The sequence below is a fragment of the Muscardinus avellanarius genome (genome assembly GCF_963383645.1).
Source record: "Muscardinus avellanarius genome assembly, chromosome: 19".
NCBI classification, from domain to species: Eukaryota; Metazoa; Chordata; class Mammalia; order Rodentia; family Gliridae; genus Muscardinus; species Muscardinus avellanarius.
Window position 1 is genome coordinate 37127062 of NC_137805.1, and position 19806 is coordinate 37146867.

Genomic DNA, 19806 nt, shown 5'->3' on the forward strand with positions numbered 1-19806 from the left:
TAGCTACGGGCAAAACACTCAAGTTCGGATGGGTATCTCCAAAGACCCACATGTTAAAGGCTTGGTACTCAGGGCGGCACTAGTAGAAGGTGCTGTGGATCTTCAAGAGGTGGCGCCTGGTACGAGGTCCTGAGTTTATCAGAGGCATGCATTGGTGGGGCACTGGCCCGTCCAGTTGGTCTCTTTGTTTCCTGACTTGTCAGTTGAACAATTTGCTCAGCCATATGAATCCCATGGTATGCCTCTCTTGCTAGAGGCCCAAAGCAATGGGACCACCAATTCTTAAACTGGAAATCCTGGAACCATAAGCCAAAGTACACCTTTCCTCTCTTTAAGTCAACTGCCTTGGATATTTCCTTATAGTAATACAAAGGTCAGTATTGATGTCATATGTCTGACTTTTCACAACTTAGCTTTCTAATTTTTTAAATACCGATATGTTTTGGTGAGGCTCCATTTTTCGTTTTCTTAATACAGATATTTAGAACTTCCCAGACATTTCTATAAAATGCCATTTTTCGTAGAATTACTGAGACTTTTTGTTGTTGTTATTCCTTTGGAACCCAATGATTTGTGCCTAAGACAATTCTCTCCATATTATTTTACTTGAATGGAATGAAATTGCTTAGGAGTTCTATCCCCAAGGAATACCAGAGTCCCTGACACATTCATTTATGGTTTTAAAGTTAATTCCCTTATCGGATTTCCTTTTCTTTTCTGCTGGTGCAATGTGAACCGAGCTCAGATAGAGGCAATGGATCTGCTGTATATCTTTTCAAATTTATGATTAAGAAGGTCACATATACATTTTTAAACACAATCCTTTTTGATAATAAATGAAGAATAAAATTTTGAAATGTCATCGGCTGCAAAATTGCTCGTTTTTCTCTTGGTGATGTTCTCCCTGTCTGTTGATCACTGACTGATGACGAGAGAGCGCTCAGCTAATGCAATGTTCTATTTCTTGTTGTTCTTCTGTCTGCCTGGAACAATTTCATTAGTAGGACAGCAGACCTGTAGTCAAAGCATTATCACCAAAGGATGCAGTCTTATTCTTGAGTCTCCTTCTTTCCCCAGGCAAAGGAGTGATGAAATGAAGAAAGGAAGGTACAGAGGGAGGGAAGGAAGGAAGGAGAAAGGAAAGGTAGGAAGGAAGAAAGGAAGGATGGAAGGAAGGAAGGAAGCCATTTTAGGCTACATTTGTCTCCAAATGATGGCCAAACTGAGGGGAGGAAAAGCTTCCACTCTTCTTGCTCTGGGTTTCTAGATTCAGATTCACTCTACCTTCCTCAATTCTACTTTCTGTCTCTAGAGGGTATTCTGTAGAGACTCCATCAATCTTGGACTGAAACTTCTAGAACCGTGAGCCAAAGTCAACCCTTTTTCTTTATAAGATAACCACCTCAGGTATTTCCTTGTAGTAATGCAAATACTACCACTGATGTCCTATGTCTGACTTTTTATAATACCTCTGGCTTTTAATTGGGTTCCGCTAATGAGAGCTATTGTAGATCATAAGGATAGAAGTAGATACAACCAGGGCATTTTTGTCTCTGGTTTCCCTCAGGTCGTGTAGGACAGGCAGCACCCCTCAAAGGAAGTTCCCTGTCCAAGTAGATTCGTCTTCACCAATCTCCCCTTTTGGATTCTTGTCACTGCTTCATCTGCCTGTCTACAGGACTACAGGTAGTAAACAACCCTCCTGTTACCATGGGATTCTCCACGCTCTTCCCACCTTTGTCAGTGGTCCCTTTTATGAATAAATCAAATTATCCTCAGTTGAGTGTGAAATAGGTCATTCTGTGTAGCCCACATCTATAGATCATAGGGTCCATGTTTTAAAAAGGATACTGTGAGGCTGAAGTCAGTCCTTAATAAACTCCTATAAAACACTTCTACAGCCAGGATCATTTTTTTCCCTTCTTTCAGGGAGATCATTACCTCTTGAAATGGTCTATTTCTAGATCACGTGGGCTCAACTTAGGAAAATCATTTTCTACATTACACTGAATTTGACCTCTCTAGGACATCTATTCTTTCTGTGTTGATACAGAAATAACCAAGATTGAATTTGATACCAGGTCCTGTGAAGAATGGAGCACAAGTCCTGGGGAAATGTATCCTCAAGATATTTAAGGCTTAACCTCCAGCTCTGAATGTGATAGAAATGTAATGACCACATTTAGATGCATACATGTTGGAAAACTCAGCGGGACTATGTTGACTTTTTGAAATATTTGAGGAACCATTATAGGCAAGAAGGGTTTATCTTAATTTTATATCTCTAATATAATATCTAAGACCTGTTAGTTAAAATTTACGGGAAGTAGATTTCAAATCCATAAAAGAAGAACTCTTTAACCTTTCAGTTCCCTGGTGAGGAAACAAAGTCTTGGTATAATTCATTGAGCAATTTGATTCCATGGTGGGGCTGTTGGAGAGGGAATTCAGACACTGGAATGAAGTTGAATCAGTTGGCAATGATAATAGTAAGAATAGAATAGTTACCATCATGTGTTGAGTGGTCATTGTGTCAGGCTTTGTGATCTGTAGATTTTACACATTATCTCATTTACTTGAAAGAAATTAATGAACTTTCCCTCAGTTGTGAAGCTGGCAGGCAACAGAGGTAGGCTATGAACCCAAAGCTGATAGTCGTGACCATAGTGGTCAGTTTCAGAATCACCTGGGAACCTGGTAGCCACACGGAGGTTCATGCCTTGCCTCACCTTCATGAGCCTTGGCCTCTGTGTGCTTTTTCATGTGTGTCAAATTTACACCAAAATTGGAACACTACTACTCCACACTATTATTATTAGAAATACCCATTTTGCTTCTGAGGGTCTGCTATTCCTATGGAGGTAGTTATGCAGGTTCAGATTTAGCTTTTATCTCTTTGAGCTATGGGACTGACTTCTGCTCTTACCTGCTGTCAAACAACATTGCCTACTTCAGTCTACCATTATTTGGTAGGATATTTTATTGGTCTTGGAGAAAGGCCAGACTCCAGACACTATTTTTAACCCCAAAAGGCATGACCTTTTCCTCCTGCTAAAAGGAAAGGAGGGGAACCATTATGCAAATCTCATTGATTTCCTTTTCTTGTTTGTTTGTTTGTTTGTTTGTTTGTTTACTGGTTGACGGGTTGGTTGGTTGGCTGGTTGGTTGGCTGGTTGGTTGATTGATTGGTTGGTCGGTCGGTTGGTTGGTTCGTTGGTTGGTTGGTTGGTACTGTGGATTGAAACCAGGAGTATTCTCCCTCCAAGCTATACCCCCAGCCATTTTTTATTTTAATTTTTAATTTTTCTTTGTTTTTGAAACAGGGTCTGGCTGACAATCTTGCTACATTGCAGAGACTGTCCTAAAACCCATGATCCCCCTGTTTCTGCCTCCCAAGACCTGGGATTACAAGCAAGCAAGCATCACCACTCCTGGCTCAGGCTCAATTTTTTTTTTTTTTTTTTTTTTTTTTGGTGGTGCTGGGGTTCCTGGAAGCCCTTCCACCTCCGGGCTACACTCCCAGACCTATTTTTATATTTTTTATTTGGAAACAGGATCTCCTAAGCCAGTACATGCAGCTGGCTTCGAACCTGCGTGATCCTCCTGTCTCTGCCTCCCAAGCACGGGGATTACAAGTGTGCGCCACCACGCCCGGCTTCAGGCTCAGATTTTAAGCTCAAGTTTAGAACATGCCCATTGTTGGAGATGAAGCAGCATTGTTTCAGGGGGACTTAGCTTTACTCCACTTTGATGTTGGAGGGTCTGCTTTGCATCATTTCCAGAGAATGAACCAAGTGTGGGACTGGAGAATGAAGAGTGGGAAAGGAGAGCGATCTATCCTCCTGCTGCTCTAATGCAACTGGCACCATCTGACTGTGATTTTTCCCCTTCACATGTCCCAAAGGAAGCTGGCCAAGAAGCAGAAGGAGACACAGACTGGAGCCCAGAGGGAGATGGGGCCTGTGGCCTCAGCTGACAAGCCTACCACCAAGCTCAGCACCAGCCGCAATGAAGAAGGCTTCTCCTCCAGCTCTCAGGATGTTAATGGATTCAGTAAGTTGGGGAAACTAAAACGAATGTGGATCCTGTGATCCAGCTTGGCCGCAGTATCTCTGCTGTGAATTCCTCACAGTGGTCAGGTTCTGCAAGGAAAGGGGTCAGGGTTCTATCCTGGGATGGTCCAGGATTAAGGTTCTCCCTGGCAGACTCTTGGGGCAGCGCATCCAAAGGTGAAAAGGATTATTTAAGAATTTTCTCCAAAGTAGATAGAAATGGGAGTAAGACTGTGTGTGGACCTAAATAGATCTAGGTTTAAAATAATAATAGTAAAATGGAGGAGGAGAATTATTCCCTTAAGGATTAAAAATATGCCACAATGAACTGAGTGATTTGAAATTTTCAGAACTATTTCTCATATGTTGTATAAGGTGGGTGAGTCATAGATTATTACTGTTCTGTTCCAAGTCCTTAGGAAAGTGAGGCTCAGAGAAGCCACCCCTCCAAAGTCCCATGGCTGATGAGTTATATGTCCAGACTGAAAGCCATGCCTTCAAGCTATAGCCAACATTCCAAATGGTAATTAAACCAGACTACTTGGGTCCTTGTGCAGATTTAATAAAGGACCCCAAGCTAATATTAGTGGCTGTGACTTTACGGTTGATTCTCATCCAGAGGAGAGGCCCAAGACTGGTAATCTATCAGGCCTTGGTAGTCAGACTTAAGGGAGTTGGCATTTGTTATTATCTTTCAACTATCTTGTAAACCAGTTATTTCCTGGATGTAATAGGCTAAATTTCCCCAGCCTCTGCTCCAAGTTGAGGAATGCAAGAAAACTCACAGAAAATCATCATGGATTAATTTCCTTCATGCACTATGTAAATTGTAAAGGGAAGAAACCACCTTACATGTAGTCCACTTGGGATAATGTGGCTCTATGAGAAAACAAAAGAGGAGGAGAAACAAACACGTATTTGCCACATTCTGTGATGCAGATACACTCCCTCTCATCTTATTCTCACCACAGTCTGGTGAGATACTTAGCAGTATTTTCCCCATTTTAGAGGAAAGGTATAATGTGTCTGGTTCACCTTCCCTGAGACACACAATGTGTTGCTGATGCATTCAGGTTCTGAGAGTAACTCAGGTGCAGGATTTCTAAGCTCAAGTGTAGCACAGAAATTACCCAGGAAGGTTTTCAAAATACATCTATATAGTCCCCACCCTTATCTACTGAATCAAATCCTCTTTGGGAATGAGAAATTGAACATGGAGTGATGACTACATGTTGGTTTTGTAGAGTTCTTGAGATGACTCTTATGGGCACCCTGGTTAAGAACACAAACCAGGCATTGTGGCGTCCGCCTGTAATCCCAGTACTTGGGGGGGATAAGACAGGAGGATTGCAGGTCCCTGGGAAGCCTGAGAAACTTAACAAGGCCTTCCACAGCTTAATGAGACCCTGTTTCCAAATAAAATGAAATAGGGCTGGCAGTGTAGCTCAGTGGTACAATGTTCCTAAGTTCAATCTCCAGTATCACAAAACAGACATCAAATACAGCCTTGGGTGGGGGTGGGGGGTTATAGCTATGTTCAAATGTTGACCTGCTGTCATTAGTAATAGAGTTTAGTTAAAAGTGACAGAAAAGTAAAAAAGGGGCAAAATGAATACTCATATACCTGTTACCTGTATTCACCACTTGTGAACATTTTGTAACATTTAGACTTTTGCTCACTCTCTCTCTCTCTCTCTCTCTCTCCCTCCCTCCCTCCCTCTCTCTCTCCCTCCCTCCCTCCCTCCCTCCCCCTCTCTCTCTTTCCATGCACAGTTTCTAAACCATTTAGAAGTTACAGACATAATACTCTAACTCTAGAGAATTCTGTGTTTCCTAAAAACTAGGAAAACTCTTTAACACATCCACAAGAACATTATTATATTATCTAAGAAATGTAACCTTGATGCAATAATATCTAATATACCTGTCTAGAGTCAAATTCTAGTATCCCCAGATGTTCTTTACTACCTGTTTGTTTATTGTAATTCAGGATCCAATCCAAGATGTCCCAGTTGTGTTTGGTTTTCTTGTCTCTTTATCTTCCTTAATATAAACCTGCCCTCCTAAATTTATTTTTTTCTTTCATGATATTGATGGTGTTTTTAAAGGGTGGGGAAGTTGTACTCAGTCTAGATTTGTCTGATTTTTTTTTTCTATGATGATTACACTCAGGTTAAACCTTTTGGAAAAACTACTACATAGGTGATGTTGTGTACATCTCTTTGTGATATGTCAATAGACCAATCCTAGATGTGAGAGTAATTTGGGCCTGCTTTGCCAATCATTAATGATTCTAAATGTTTTAGCACTTCTTAAGGTTGTATAATGTAATGGTTTTCAAATATAAAGTCTAAATGTCTAATGATTATTTTAGGAGGAAATATTTAATTTTTTTCTTTGAGGATTGTAGAAAATTTGTGGTCTACTTACCTATGCAGACATCCCTCTCTATTCTCAATTCAAGTGAATTACTGTGATTCATTTGTTCCCTGGGGGATGGGAAATGGGGATGTTGATATAGACCAAAAAAGAGCAGAGATGGGGCTGACAAGCAAATGAGGTTGGCTGACCCTTAAAGAAAGGACCATCCTGAGCTCACTCAGTTTCTGGCTGCATTGAACTCTCTATGGCTCTTGTGCTTTGGTCCCAGAGGTAAAGAAGTTCATTTGCAAGAATAGCTGATTGAAAATACTGGCCAAAGGCTACCTATTTATGCCAGGCCTTTCCTGTACAGGCAGACTCTTGTGCACAATTTTTTGCTTTTGTTTTTTCCTTTTGTAAAAGTTCCTCCAGGAGAACTTTTAATGCCAAATCCATTATGGTCAAAGGTGCACAACAATCATCGTGACCCTAAAGTTATAGGCATTTCTTCTCAACTTTCTGATCTTGCATGAAAACAGTCTGGGTAAATTTTATTTCTTGGCTTTCTAAAGTAAATACTACTACCAATTTCCCCATAGGCTAAAACTTAGATTCTTAAGATGAAATGCCCCAAATGAGGCAAATTAAGTAGCCAGAATGGAAGAGGAAGAATATCCAATGGGATTTTTAGATATTCTAAAGGCCAGGAGCAATCTTTCCAAATGACTGTGTGTGTGTGTGTGTGTGTGTGTGTGTGTGTGTGTGTGTGATATTTAAACACACACAAAGCTGGGCTGGTGGCACATGCTTGTAATTCCGGCATTTGGGAGGCTGAGACCAGACGATTGCGGTTCGAGGCCAGCCTCAGCTACTTAGTGAAGCTCTCTGCAACTTAGTGAGACCCTGTTTCAAAATAAAGAATTAAAAATAGGGCAGGGGGTGTAGCTCAGAGGTCAGATGCCCCTGGTTTCCATCCCCAAACCCACAAAAAATAAATAAAAAATAAACACACACAGACATATATACATGTATAAAAACATACAGAGACATACTAACATATGTGCTTAGGTATATATATTCCTTCTAATGATGTTGCTTTTTCTGGACTCACTCACTCTCTATTTTATTTCCCATCCTCTATTCCATCCAGCCACATTGTCCAAAATAGCTTATTAGAGAGGCCACAGCGAAATTAAGTGGCAGCTTTTTAAAAAGCAAAAAATTTAGTTGACTTATTGTACTCAATTATTATGAGATTTTGCATGAGTTCAAATCCCTGAATGTTTTAGAGTTTCTCTATGTGTTTGGCTTCTTGAGACTGCAGCTACAAACACACCCTGGGGAATTTTTTCAGTGCCTTAAAATGTATCGGGTATCTTATAAAATGCCCTGTGGAACCACTGGGATGAGATTTGAGGGGAAAAAAATGTAAGTAATGCTTACACTGGAGATGTAGAAATTGCTTCTGAAATCACCCTGATGTATGTAAAATTGAATCTATTTTTGTGACATTAGGGAAGTGACTGTCTGGCTTCTGAATCGGCATCTTTCAGAGGCCCTGAGATTATGTGCAAATGTTGAGGCAGCACTGAGAGAGGTAGGGCACAAGAATAGTTGCTACAGCGGAAAAGATTACAGAAGAATGTGCCTTGAGCAATTATTTCATTATTGAACAGGTGGGTTCTAGCCTCATTCAAATTCTGCCTCTTCCTGCATAGGTTTATTTTGTGGGATTTTCTATTCCAAGTGACTGCTAAGTTCAGCGACATCTGTTCAATCAAGCCTCCCCATATTGTATAGGAACAATGACCTCTGGGATTTCAAGGGTGATGAGGCTTTGTCAGATACAGGCCCTTGCTATGAAATGCTTTGACATTCTTGAAACAGGAGTGCATGTCACATTTCAAGGACAAACAATGTGCATTGTTTTTCGCTTAAAGCAATGCTAGCTTTTATTAAGTAATCTGATTTTGATCTAACTGCCGTGTGTACTTATTTTTTCCTGTGATCTTTTGCTCACTGGGATTGTTTTCTGGGGCTTTCTTCTGGGGCTCTCCTTATTTATCCGTGCTTAAGTCTTCTTCTTCTTTATCTCTTGTATTCATATGCCATCTTCTTGTTGTTCATTTTCAGTCCAAACAAAACTGCTTGAAAACAAATCCCTGCTGAATTCCTAGAACACAGGGGCTTGGCTGTCTACCCTTCTCATCTTGCGTGTGACAGATTCACTTGTTCACTGGGTATCATTAGTTAACTTTGTCTTTATTTGTAGTTTCCATTGTATCGAATCTTCCCAAGACTGATGGGCAAAGGCAATTCATCTCTATGGATCATCAGACACTGGGCCATCAAGCTCTCTGATAAGTCAGGAAGCAGGGATGGGGAGACCAGGAAGGCCCAATTCAATGGCCATGCCTGATGCCAGGCTGTGGATCCTGGGGCACAGTTTAAGAAGTGGGGTAGTTACAACAATGAGTAAGTAGAGACATTGTCTCACAGATAGCAAAAGTTTCTCTCTCTCTCTCTTTTTTTTTTTTTGTAAGTTTGTCCTCATTTACAACATCTTTCTGCAAAATACCAAAGCAACAAATTCTTGCTCTTGTCATATGGTTGCTTCTGGGTTTATTTTTACCCCCATTGTAGAGATGAAGAAATAGGTTTAGAGAGATTCCAATACCCTGATTACACAGACATTTGGCAAACCACAAGAAGTATTCTCTCTCTTTTTTTTTAATAAGTTCAGTTACCTTGGAGTTTATTTAAACTAAGAGGAAACCGCTGTAATGTTTTCATGCAATACACACTTGGTTCTTTAAATAACAATTGTAACAAATAGCAGAAAGAATTAAGGAATGCTGTACTTATGATCCATAAAAAACATCAACATTTTGGGTTGTACATAATTAAAGAAATACCCACTTTTTGAAATACTGTAATAGCCAATACATAGAGGCATGAGAATGCAGTTTAGAAAAAAAAAGAAAGAAATAACACTGGAACTACTCAATTTCTTTAAAAATCATTGAACAAAAAAAACCCGCACCATTGAACTTCCATGCTTAATTCCTAACAGCAGAGTCTACTCAGTTAGCTCTGTAAGCCCTGACAGGTGTCAGGAAGTTACTAGACAGAGGGGGGAATGCACCAGTATTGGGAATGGCTTAGGAAGATTTGAGAAAGCTCTGATTATTAATAGATATATTTCAGAAATAATTGTGTCAAAATGGCAGATCTGGAGAGAGAAAGGCTTGGCTTTGGTCAGGAAGCAAACAGCTACTGAAACTTAGATTGACTAAGGTAAAAGTAACTAGCAAGTCAATAGGACAGAGGAACTAGGGCTTACTCTTTCTAAAGACAGATCTACATGATAGTCCAGGGAGGATCTGAGCAGGAGGTTGACCTTCAGCCCTTCATGAAAGGAGACACCTTGCCACACCTTGCTGGGGGAGGAACCTTACAGGGACAAGGAGGTCATGGGTATAAAAAGTCAGGTCCATGCGTTGTTATCTTGGGGTGGTGAATTGGCTTGGACCACCCCCCCCATGGCATTCTGGCATGGGGCTGTAACTATCTTCTGTATTTCTATCTTTCTATCTTTTTAATAAACTTCTTTAAATCTTAAAAAAAAAAAAGAATTTGGCAAGCTGGATGTGATGGCACACCCCTGTGATCCTAGCACTTGGGAAGCTGAAACAGGAGGATCACAGGTTTGAGGCTGGCCTCAGCAACACATGAGACCTTCAGCAGCTTGGCATTGCTATGTTGTTTCAAAGTAAAAGTTTTTTATTTTATTTTTTTTAAAGTAGGAGTATACCTTGATGAAGAATGCCCCTGGATTTAATATCTAGTATACCCCCCAAAAAAAAAGAATTTTTTGAAAAATCTAAAATGAGCACAGAGCACCTAAATAATACAATAGTAAGAGAAATAAATAATAAAGATTAATAAAGTATAACTGAAAACAATAAGGTCAAGACATGGAGACATTAGCATATAACTATATTACATTATAATGGAGTCTCAATAGGAAGTGTGGTAACTTTTAAATTTCAATATAGTTCTGAGCTGCCTAGTATCAAAAGTCCAAAAAGGGTGTATTCATTTCGAGTCATCCCTCCATGCCAGTCTGGTATGGAGCTGTATTTCTATTTTATGTATTTCTATCTTTCTAATAAACTTCTTTAAATATTCCCCAAAAAAGTCCAAAAAGGAGGATAACTTTTGAGTACCTAATATATACTAGATCTTGCACTTCATATAAAAGCCACTTGTACGCTTCCCAGGCATCCTATAAATTAGATGAGTACCCCATCTTGAAAATGAGGAAACCCAAAATCACCCAGTACAAAAACAGTACAGATGGGGTTAGAAGCTGAAAAGAGCTATCTGAGCCCAGAACCTGTCTTCTTTCTCCTGTGCCATCAATGCTAGCCCAGCACTCATCAGTCTCACTGAGTGAGATCACTAAGGGCCAGAAGGGAGCTCCATCCCTACCCTGGTCAGCCGACTACTCTTCTACCACCTGGACAGAAACTATAGCCACCATTATGTCACATGGAGGCCTGGGGCAGGGCACTGCCTTGAATGCTCTCACAGACAGATTCTATGGGAACTTTTTCACCAGGAGCTTCTCAGCAAAGTGGGACTGTGGACCAATGATCCCACCCTCAGGCATTCCCAAGCTGGTCCAATCCCTGGGGAGATATAGAAAAAGATGAACAAGGAATGGTTCCTGCCTAGAGAGAGTTCACAAATGGGCAACGGAAATGAACCCTTCCCATAATTTTGTGACTAAAATACACCTAGTTGGTAGCACACAGATATTTACTGCTAAAGAGGAGAGTAGACCCAGTCTACTGGGTCCTCTCTCTGTACATTAGCACACAGATCCCATAAAAGGGCTTCTTTGGAGGAAGGCTAGGGAATGTCCAAGCTCAGTACTCTCATGGGACAGTTTAGCAGAGATGGGGCAGTCAGAAGGAAGCACCAAGCAAAATGTAGCCTATTTTAGGGTTGTGTTATGTAACTAAAGCAATTCAAATGTGGAAGAAAGATCAGGACTTTAAATATGCACTGGGGGTTTGCCTGGGGTTGTGGTACACTATTTGGGATGATCCCTTAGCCTTCCATAGGAGGATACTGAGCCAACTGGAGAAATAAGTTTTAACCTTCTCTAAGGAAAGTGAGATGCTGAGGACCACTGCCTTTTGGGGGGATCTTCTCTTGAGTTTGTCGTTTTGCTAGATGCTGTTCACATATATTATTATCTAGTTCACAAGACAGGGCACCCAGGTAGAGATTACTAGCCTGATGTTATAAATGATGTCATTGTTGCCCCTGAGGTAAAGACTATAATCATAAGCATGATTTCCTGGGCCATCCCCCCTTGATTTCTGAGCAGTAGAACTCTATTGATCACGTCCCTGACCTATCAGAGTGACAATTTTGTTTAAGTGTATAAATGAGTGAGTAAATAAGTGGCTCAATGAATTAATGAATGAATAATGGACCCGGGATGCACACTAAGCTCCTCTAACTTCAAGCCTATATCTGGTGACAGTTCTTTTTAAGGAAAATCGTGTATTCTAGTAAACTGAAATCTGATCCCTGTAACTTAAATTCATTTGATTCTGCTTTGGCACACAGGCATGTATCGGTCAGCAACTGTGTGCTGGCCTTTGTCTGCCCTCTGGTGTCACATAGAGTAATGAAATTCATCTGTCTCTCCTGCAGGAACTACCCTCATCCCAGCATTCCACTGCTTGACTGAGGCCACCTGTGTGCCCAGGGCTAAGCAGCTCACACATTTGCCATTCGCCCTTCTCAGAATATCTGTTTTTCAACCTTCTCAAAATCCCAGTTGGCCCCTCTGTCTCCACTTGGGAGACCATAATCCTCTCTACTAGGTAGAGTCACTGGCAGTTCAGAAAGCCACCATCCCCCTTATTCTGCGTTCCAAACCTGGATTCGAAATACAGTGCTCATGTAGGAATTAATGTCCAGGTGTCCCCCACATGCCTGCCTGATGTAGGCACCAAGGCTTCCAGCCAGGGCTGCCTCATTCGAACCAAGTGAAGATGACTTTGGGGGCCCAAGTGATATGAAGTGAATGGACTTTCCATTGCATTCATGCTGTTTCTCCTTATTGGATCCAAGCTGACTGAGATTTTTAAAAATTTTTCTGGTTGTATTACCCAATGACTTCATTTAATCCTTCTTCTTTGGACTCTCAAAATGTAATAATGCTGGGTGTGGTGGCACACACCCATAATCCCAGTACTTGGGAGGCTGAAATAGGAGGGTCCCAGGTTCAAGGACATAGCTGGACTTTCAGCAACCTGTCAAAATCCTGTTTCAAAGCAAAACATAAAAAGGGGCTAGGGATATAACTAAGAGGTAAAATGCCCCAGGTTCAATCCCCAGTACCACAAAAAGGAAGCATTACTGATATTTAATGTACTAGTTGTTATCAATTAAGCACGAATGATACCATTTCCATGCTGAGTATTTCATATGTATCTTTAACTCATTGGTATGTTGGGAGAATTAAATAAGTATTATGTTTATGCCTGATCAGTTAAAGAAGAAACTGGGCTTTAAAAGTAAGGAGCGTACCTAAGCCTCATAGCTTTAAATGGAAGAGCTGGACCTCAAACCTAGGTCTGTCTGACACCTCTAAGCCAAGAGCATACCTCTATACTGTCATCTGCAAGATAGATGTTATTATCCCTATTTTACAGATAAGGAAGCTCAAGTTCCCAGGCATTGAGTCATTTGTTCAAGGAAGTGCTTCTCAGTGAATGGTTTCCAAATGAGTAATGCCACCATCACCCAGGAACTAGTTAGAAGCAAATTCTTAAGTCCCACCCTAAACCTAATAAACCTACAGCTCTGGGGTTAAAGCATCAGTGTTTTCAACAAGTCTTCCAAGTGATTTCAAATGTGTGTTCAAGTTCAGAAATCATTGGCTGAAGGTAAAGCCAAGAACTATCAGACTCCAAATCCTTTGTTCTATGTGTGCCAAGTTGTTTCTGATAACAGTAGAATTAGAGAACAACGGGCACTCTAAGGTGCTAACTGCCCCCTTCCCAGGGGCCAGTACAGCCTGTCAATATATCAACTATCTCTGAGATTCTTCTCTCCTTTGGCCTGAACAGTAAACAATCTAAGAGACAGAATGGAAGGAGTGGAAATTTACAAGGCAGAGGAATGATGAGTCACATCACGAAACCAAGGGCTCAGCATAGCATCCTGCAGAGGAATGAAGGGAAAAAATGCAAAAGCTCTGTTTGCAGGAACAATTATATTTTCTGGTTGCTGCAGGATTAAATTGAATCTAGGAGAAGAATTGAATGTTACAAGCTTGCCACCTCCAGTTCTCTTGAATATTTTACAGAGATTATTGAATATTTTGCAATCATCTATTTGACTGACAGATTAAAGGACACACTTATTAAATTCCTGGCAATCTGAAGTTGAGTAGGACTGTTTACTCCTTGTATGTACAAAATGGAAATCTAGGTGGCTGTGAGAAAGTAGACATGTTGTCCAATACAACCAGTAGAGAGTTAAATTGAGACAAGTTTCAAAGAAGACTATTAGGCTCAATAAGGGATACAATGGTTATAATAGATAGACATAGTCAACATTAAAAACTACTTTAGGTGTATGTAATACCAGTACTTGAGAGGCTGAGACAGGAAGGTCACATGTTTGAAGACAGCCTAAACAATTTGGCAAGACCCTTAGCAAACTATCAGGATCCTTTTTTTAAAACTAAACTAAACTATAGGGCTAGGGTGTAGCTTGAAGATAGAATGCCCCTGAGTTCAATCCCCGGTACCACCACCAAGAATAAAAAACCTACTTCAAGTTATCACCTGACCCAACATATTCTGTTCAAAGATGAAGAATTGAGTCTCAGAAAGTTTTCTCAAGATTACTCATTAGGTCACTAAGAAAACCAGAGGTAGATTTGGGGTGGTGACCATTCTGTTCTTGCTTCTATGATCTCCTTCAGAGAAATGAAATGCCATATATAATGCACAGTCAATAGTGGTTTGGCATGTAGTCATTTCTGTAGACCCCCAATCTGATTTTCGCACAAATAGAACCTTCTCAAATTGAATTATACCTTTCATCTCCTTGTTATGGGAATAGCTGAGGTGTTCCTTTAAATATTCATTGAATGTCTACTACACGGAAAATATTGTAGGAATTGTAAAGATAAATAAGACATGGTCTCTGCCTTCAAGAATATTACTCTCCTCCAGGAAGAGACCTGTAAGTGGATTAGTTTCAATAAATGTGATAAGTAATCGAGAAAAGGCATGCATAGTGTCCCAGGAACTGTGATCAGAGCCTCAGCAAGTAATTAATTCTGCCTAAGTGAATTAGCAAATAGAGTATAAGGAGATGGATTTTGATTTCAAGGGAGTGTAAAAGAAGGCTTTTCCCCAGTGGAAAAGACAGAAGCTTGGAGGTATCAGGAGCATGGTGGGCTCAGAGAAGTAGGTTTGGAGTCTCCATGGTACTCTGTGCTGAGAGCATATGGTCAGAGATGAGGCTGACATGATGACTGATACCTACTAAAAAGGGCCTCACTTAACCTACTTGAAAATCAGAGTGATTCCAGTGCTAGGTGTCCTTCTGTTCTGTTGGAACTTGGCCTCATATGTTTTTTGCATTGTGTGGATGCATCTTTCCAGGGTAGGGAGAACATTTTATCAGCTACTGAGCTTCACTTTCATTGAAAGCTGGTCCAGGCCATTCCTTCTCAGTACCCTTTCAAAGGGATCTTGCTAAAGCTACAAAGCTGAAATCACTTCCGACAATTTATCCTAGGCCACTACATCTTGAGAAGAAAATAGAATTATTCTCTACACCTCACAGGTGGTCCTGAATTATAACAGGGCACTTAGAAAGTGCTTATTAAAGTAATCAAGGATAAAGAAGAAATGCTGGAAATGTAAATATGTAGTTGCTAGGTAGCAGAATAAACCAATTTTTTTAAACACCAATTTTTTTCTCCCTCAGCTCAAAGCTACAGCCTTGATAAGTTAAAAAAAAAGTGTGGATAATTCTACAAGCTAACATTTTGTGAGTAATTACTGGGCAAAACACTTTACATGCCTCATTTCACATTTCCTATTCTCAACAACACTGCAACAGAGGTTAAAGAAACTGAGGCTCAGAAAATTTAACTCAAGTTCATACAGCTACCAAGAAACCAAGGCTGGGTTTGAGCTGAGGTTTCTGTGATTGACCTATCAGCAGCCCCTTCTTCTTGAAACACTTCCTTTACTTGACTTTGACTGTCCTTATTTTCCACCTTTCTCTCCAGCCATTTCTACTCACTCTTCTTTTTTGTTTTATTTATTTATTTATTTATTTATTATTTTTATGTGGATCATACTGAAATTGGCATACATTCAGACTCTGCTTGGTGCTCTCCCCCCACCCACTTCCCCCTACCCCCTTCCCAACAATGAGTGTCCGGGTTAACCATACTACATTCATACTTTTACACATATTCAGATGTAGCTCCTCCATTAATCAACCTCAGCCTTCTTTGTCTCCTACCCTTCCATTTCAGCTTTGCTGAGGTTTCCCCTCTGTTATCTGGAGACCCTCTGGTATTCCTAATAGTCCCTAGTTTGGGCTTGGTTTCTTCTTTTGTTCTTGGTTGCTAACTATTGAAGCATCTTAGATTTTAACCCTGAACCTCACCTTTTCTGCTTATAGCACACTATAGGTGGGTGGTGAAGATGCAGAGATAATGAACACAGGAAGCGGCCAGATCTGAAGCAGAAGAGAGTGAGTTTAGATTGCTGCAGTTTGCTTTAAGGTACTGTTAAGTGACTGAAGAGATAGATGTCAGGTAGACAGTTGGAAGCCTGGGCCTGGAGCTGAGCGGAGGATTCTGATCTGAAAATCATCTTATACACAGAGTGATTAAATGATGCTGCAGGAATAGAGAAACTAAGACCCACAGTGGTGAAGCACATTGCCTGGGGTCACTCAACAAGTATATAAATAAACCAGACATACATATAGGAGTGCCTATTTTAAAAAGAGCAGTCAATTATAACAGAGGGCACAGTGTTAATACAGGGTACTATGAAAAAGGTTTGGTAAATGTGATTCAGGTGTAGAACCTTCTAATGATCCACCTTGATCCTGGGATGAATTTCAGTGCATGAATTAGCTCCTTCCTGGTCCAATTCCTTTAAGTGAATTAGTTTACCATATCATTGTCTATTCAGCCTGGATTGTGATAGGATCTCAGTATTCAAAGTAGAATTTTCTACCCAGGCATATTGGTACATGGCTATAACCCCATACTTGAGAAGCTGAGATAGGAGGATCACAAGTTTGAGGCCAGTCTCAGCAATTTAGGAAGGGCCTCAGAAACTTGCAAGACGCTGATGTAATATAAAAAAGTAAAAAAAGGGTTGGGGATGTATCTTGGAGGTAGAACCTCTCTGGGTTCAATCCCCATTACAAAAGAAATTAGAATTATCTGACAAATTTTCTAAAGTTTGGTTTATAGGTTCGAGGTTGGGAGCAGAGGTATATACCTTAGAAAGTCAATGCAAGAGTCATAGGGCTATCACCAAGATTAAAATGTAGCTTTTAAGAAAATGAAATAAAAAATAGCAAAGAGCAAGAATGGGCAATCCCCACCCCTGCTCATGGCATTACCATCTTCTCTGTTCTCCAGGTAGTCTCCTGCATATTTGTGAAGGGGATGGCATAATGGTTATCACTCCGCACTGGCTAAGTCTCAGTGGGATGATCTCCTCTCAGTTAAGAGAATGGCCCACATCATCAGACACCAAATGCATCTCTAACCCAGACTGGCCTCCAGAGCAGACAGGTATCAAGTGAGCAGAAGAACACCAACCAAAATAACTGTTGGTGGCATAAACAGGAAATGGAAGTTCCCATCTCATATAGCACAGGTGATAAGGAATAAAGACTACAGTGATATGGCTGGGTGCACCCAATACAGGCAGGTACAGAAGCTGCCAAGAGAATGATGCCTGGTAAGGAAAGCTTTCTGGACCATTAGTCATGTGATTCATCCCTGTTAAGAGAATTTACTTTTCACCTTATCAGCCACCTGAGCTGACTTCCTCTAATTTTGTGGAACTGGAAATGAAATAAGGTGTCAATTCTCCTTAATAGCAAGGATACATTCAGCAGAGATATAGCATAGATTACTCTTGACAAGTTTCTCTCTCACCTCCCATAACCAATTCAACACCAAGTTTTGATTATTCCACATCTTCAAAATATCTAGGACCCATGTCTACTACACCCATAACTTGTCCAAGCCCCTAAATAATCTTCATATCCATTCTTGTCATTCTCTAGTTTATTTACTTTTTTTGATACTAGTTAGAGAAGGCTTCCCAAGTAAATCTTACGCTAAAGACAAAGTTCCCATCCTGACCTTCCATGCACATCCTGCCATGCCCCCACTTCCAAATTTTGATTATTCCACATCTTCAAAATATCTAGGACCTGTGTCTACTACACCCATTACTTGTCCAAGCCCCTAAATGATCTTCATATCCATTCTTGTCATTCTCTAGTTTATTTACTTTTTTTGATACTAGTTAGAGAAGGCTTCCCAAGTAAATCTTACGCTAAAGACAAGTTCCCATCCTGACCTTCCATGCACATCCTGCCCTGCCCCCACTTTCTAGGCTCTTCACCTTCTCCGTGGGCTCCAGGCATGGTCTCTTCTTTCTCAATACGTAACCTTTCCAGACTCCTTCCACCACCTGACCTTTGTCCATGCCATTGCTCTCTCTGGAGAAAGGGTAGGCAAACTATAGCCTACAGCCCAATCCAGCTCAGTGTGTCTGTAAATAAAATTTTATTTTAACACAACGTAAATAAATATAATTTTATTATAAATAAAATTTTCCTGTAACCAGTCATGCTTATTTGTTTATGTATTTCTATGGCTACTTTTGTTCTACTATGATAGAGCTGAATAATTGCCACCAATACCACTACCCCACAAAGCCTAAAATATGTACTTTCTGGCCCTTTACGGAAATGTTTTCCAAACCTTCATCTGCAGCACTGGCTATACCCATACTCTTTCTCTACCTGCCTTCTTTAGATCTTCATCCATGTATTTACCCATTTCCTGATCCCTTTCTCTCTTTCTCAGATTGGTTTCCTTTTGTAGATGCTATCATAGTATCATGGACCCTTCTTTTTTATCAGTACTGACCTCAGTTTTAAATGTGTTAAGATCTGACTCTTCCCTGTTTTGTAGGATATTTGATTTAGGTTTGTCATTATTGCCTTTATGATATTTAGGAAAGTTCCTTCTATCCCTGATTGGTTTAATGTTCTTAACATGAATGGGTATGTACTAGACTTAGTCAAAGGCTTTTTCTGCATCCAGTGAGATGGCCATATGATTTTTCCTTCTATTTAGGTGATGAATTACAGTTGATTTTCATATGTTGAGCTATACCAGCATACCTGGAAAGACACCAAATTGGTCGTGATGTATAATCTTCTTGATGTGCTTTTGATAATTTTATTGATAATTTTGTCAATAAATGCTTTTATTGATAACTTTTACATTTATTTTCATCATGAATATCACTCTGCAGTTTTCTTTCCTCGATGTGTCCTTATCTGGCTTTGCTATCAGAGTGATACTGGCCTTATAGAATGAATTCAGGAATGTTGTCCTCCACCTTTCCATTTCTTATCATCACTTGAGGAGCATTGTCATTATTTATTTTTTAAAGGTCTTGTATAATCTGGCTGGTAATTTATCCGGTCCTGGGAATTTCTTTATTGGAAGATTTATTTTAATTACTATTTTAATCTCATTAGTTATTACTATTCTAAGTTTTCTATATTCTCTTGATTCACTTGTGATAAATGATATAAGTGTAGAAATTTGTACATTTCTACTAGATTTTTCAATTTATTGTCATATAAGTTTTTAAGTAGTCCCCAGTGATCTTGTAAATACAAAGAACAATATTATAGCTTGGTGCACGTAGTACAGATAAGTGAAGAAGCTATCTGTAGTGATATCTCCCTTTAAATCTCTATTTTTAATCTGGGTCTTCCTTCTCTTTATTTTGGTTAGATTGGCTAAAGGCTTATCAATCTTATTTATCTTTTCAAATGACCAACTCTTGATCCTTGGTATTTTTTTTTAATTTTCTATTCCATTCATTTGAGCTCTTAATTTCTTGCCTCCTATTGGTTTTGGAAATGGTTTGTTCTTGTTCTTCTAGAATGTTGAGATGTAATACTAAGTTGTTTATTTGGGACATTTATGATTATTCTAGTGTACCAATGTTGTTTTTTTTAAATGAGTTTTGCCTTTTTTACTATATAGTAA

General features: G+C 39.9%; 1 protein-coding gene across 8 annotated transcripts in view; it reads left to right on the forward strand.

The window, feature by feature from the left end:
• PTPRT (protein tyrosine phosphatase receptor type T) overlaps positions 1-19806 on the forward strand; it is a gene marked incomplete at both ends in the record, with an annotated part of 1183313 nt that overhangs the window by 1040821 nt on the left and 122686 nt on the right. For 7 of the 8 annotated variants that reach the window (XM_080716373.1, XM_080716375.1, XM_080716377.1 and 4 more), the window contains one exon: positions 3905-4053. In XM_080716373.1, coding sequence (XP_080572499.1) covers positions 3905-4053 — 149 coding nt within the window. Of the gene's footprint in view, positions 1-3895; positions 4054-19806 lie in introns of all 8 variants that reach the window. The other variant, XM_080716374.1, reaches the window with a different exon arrangement.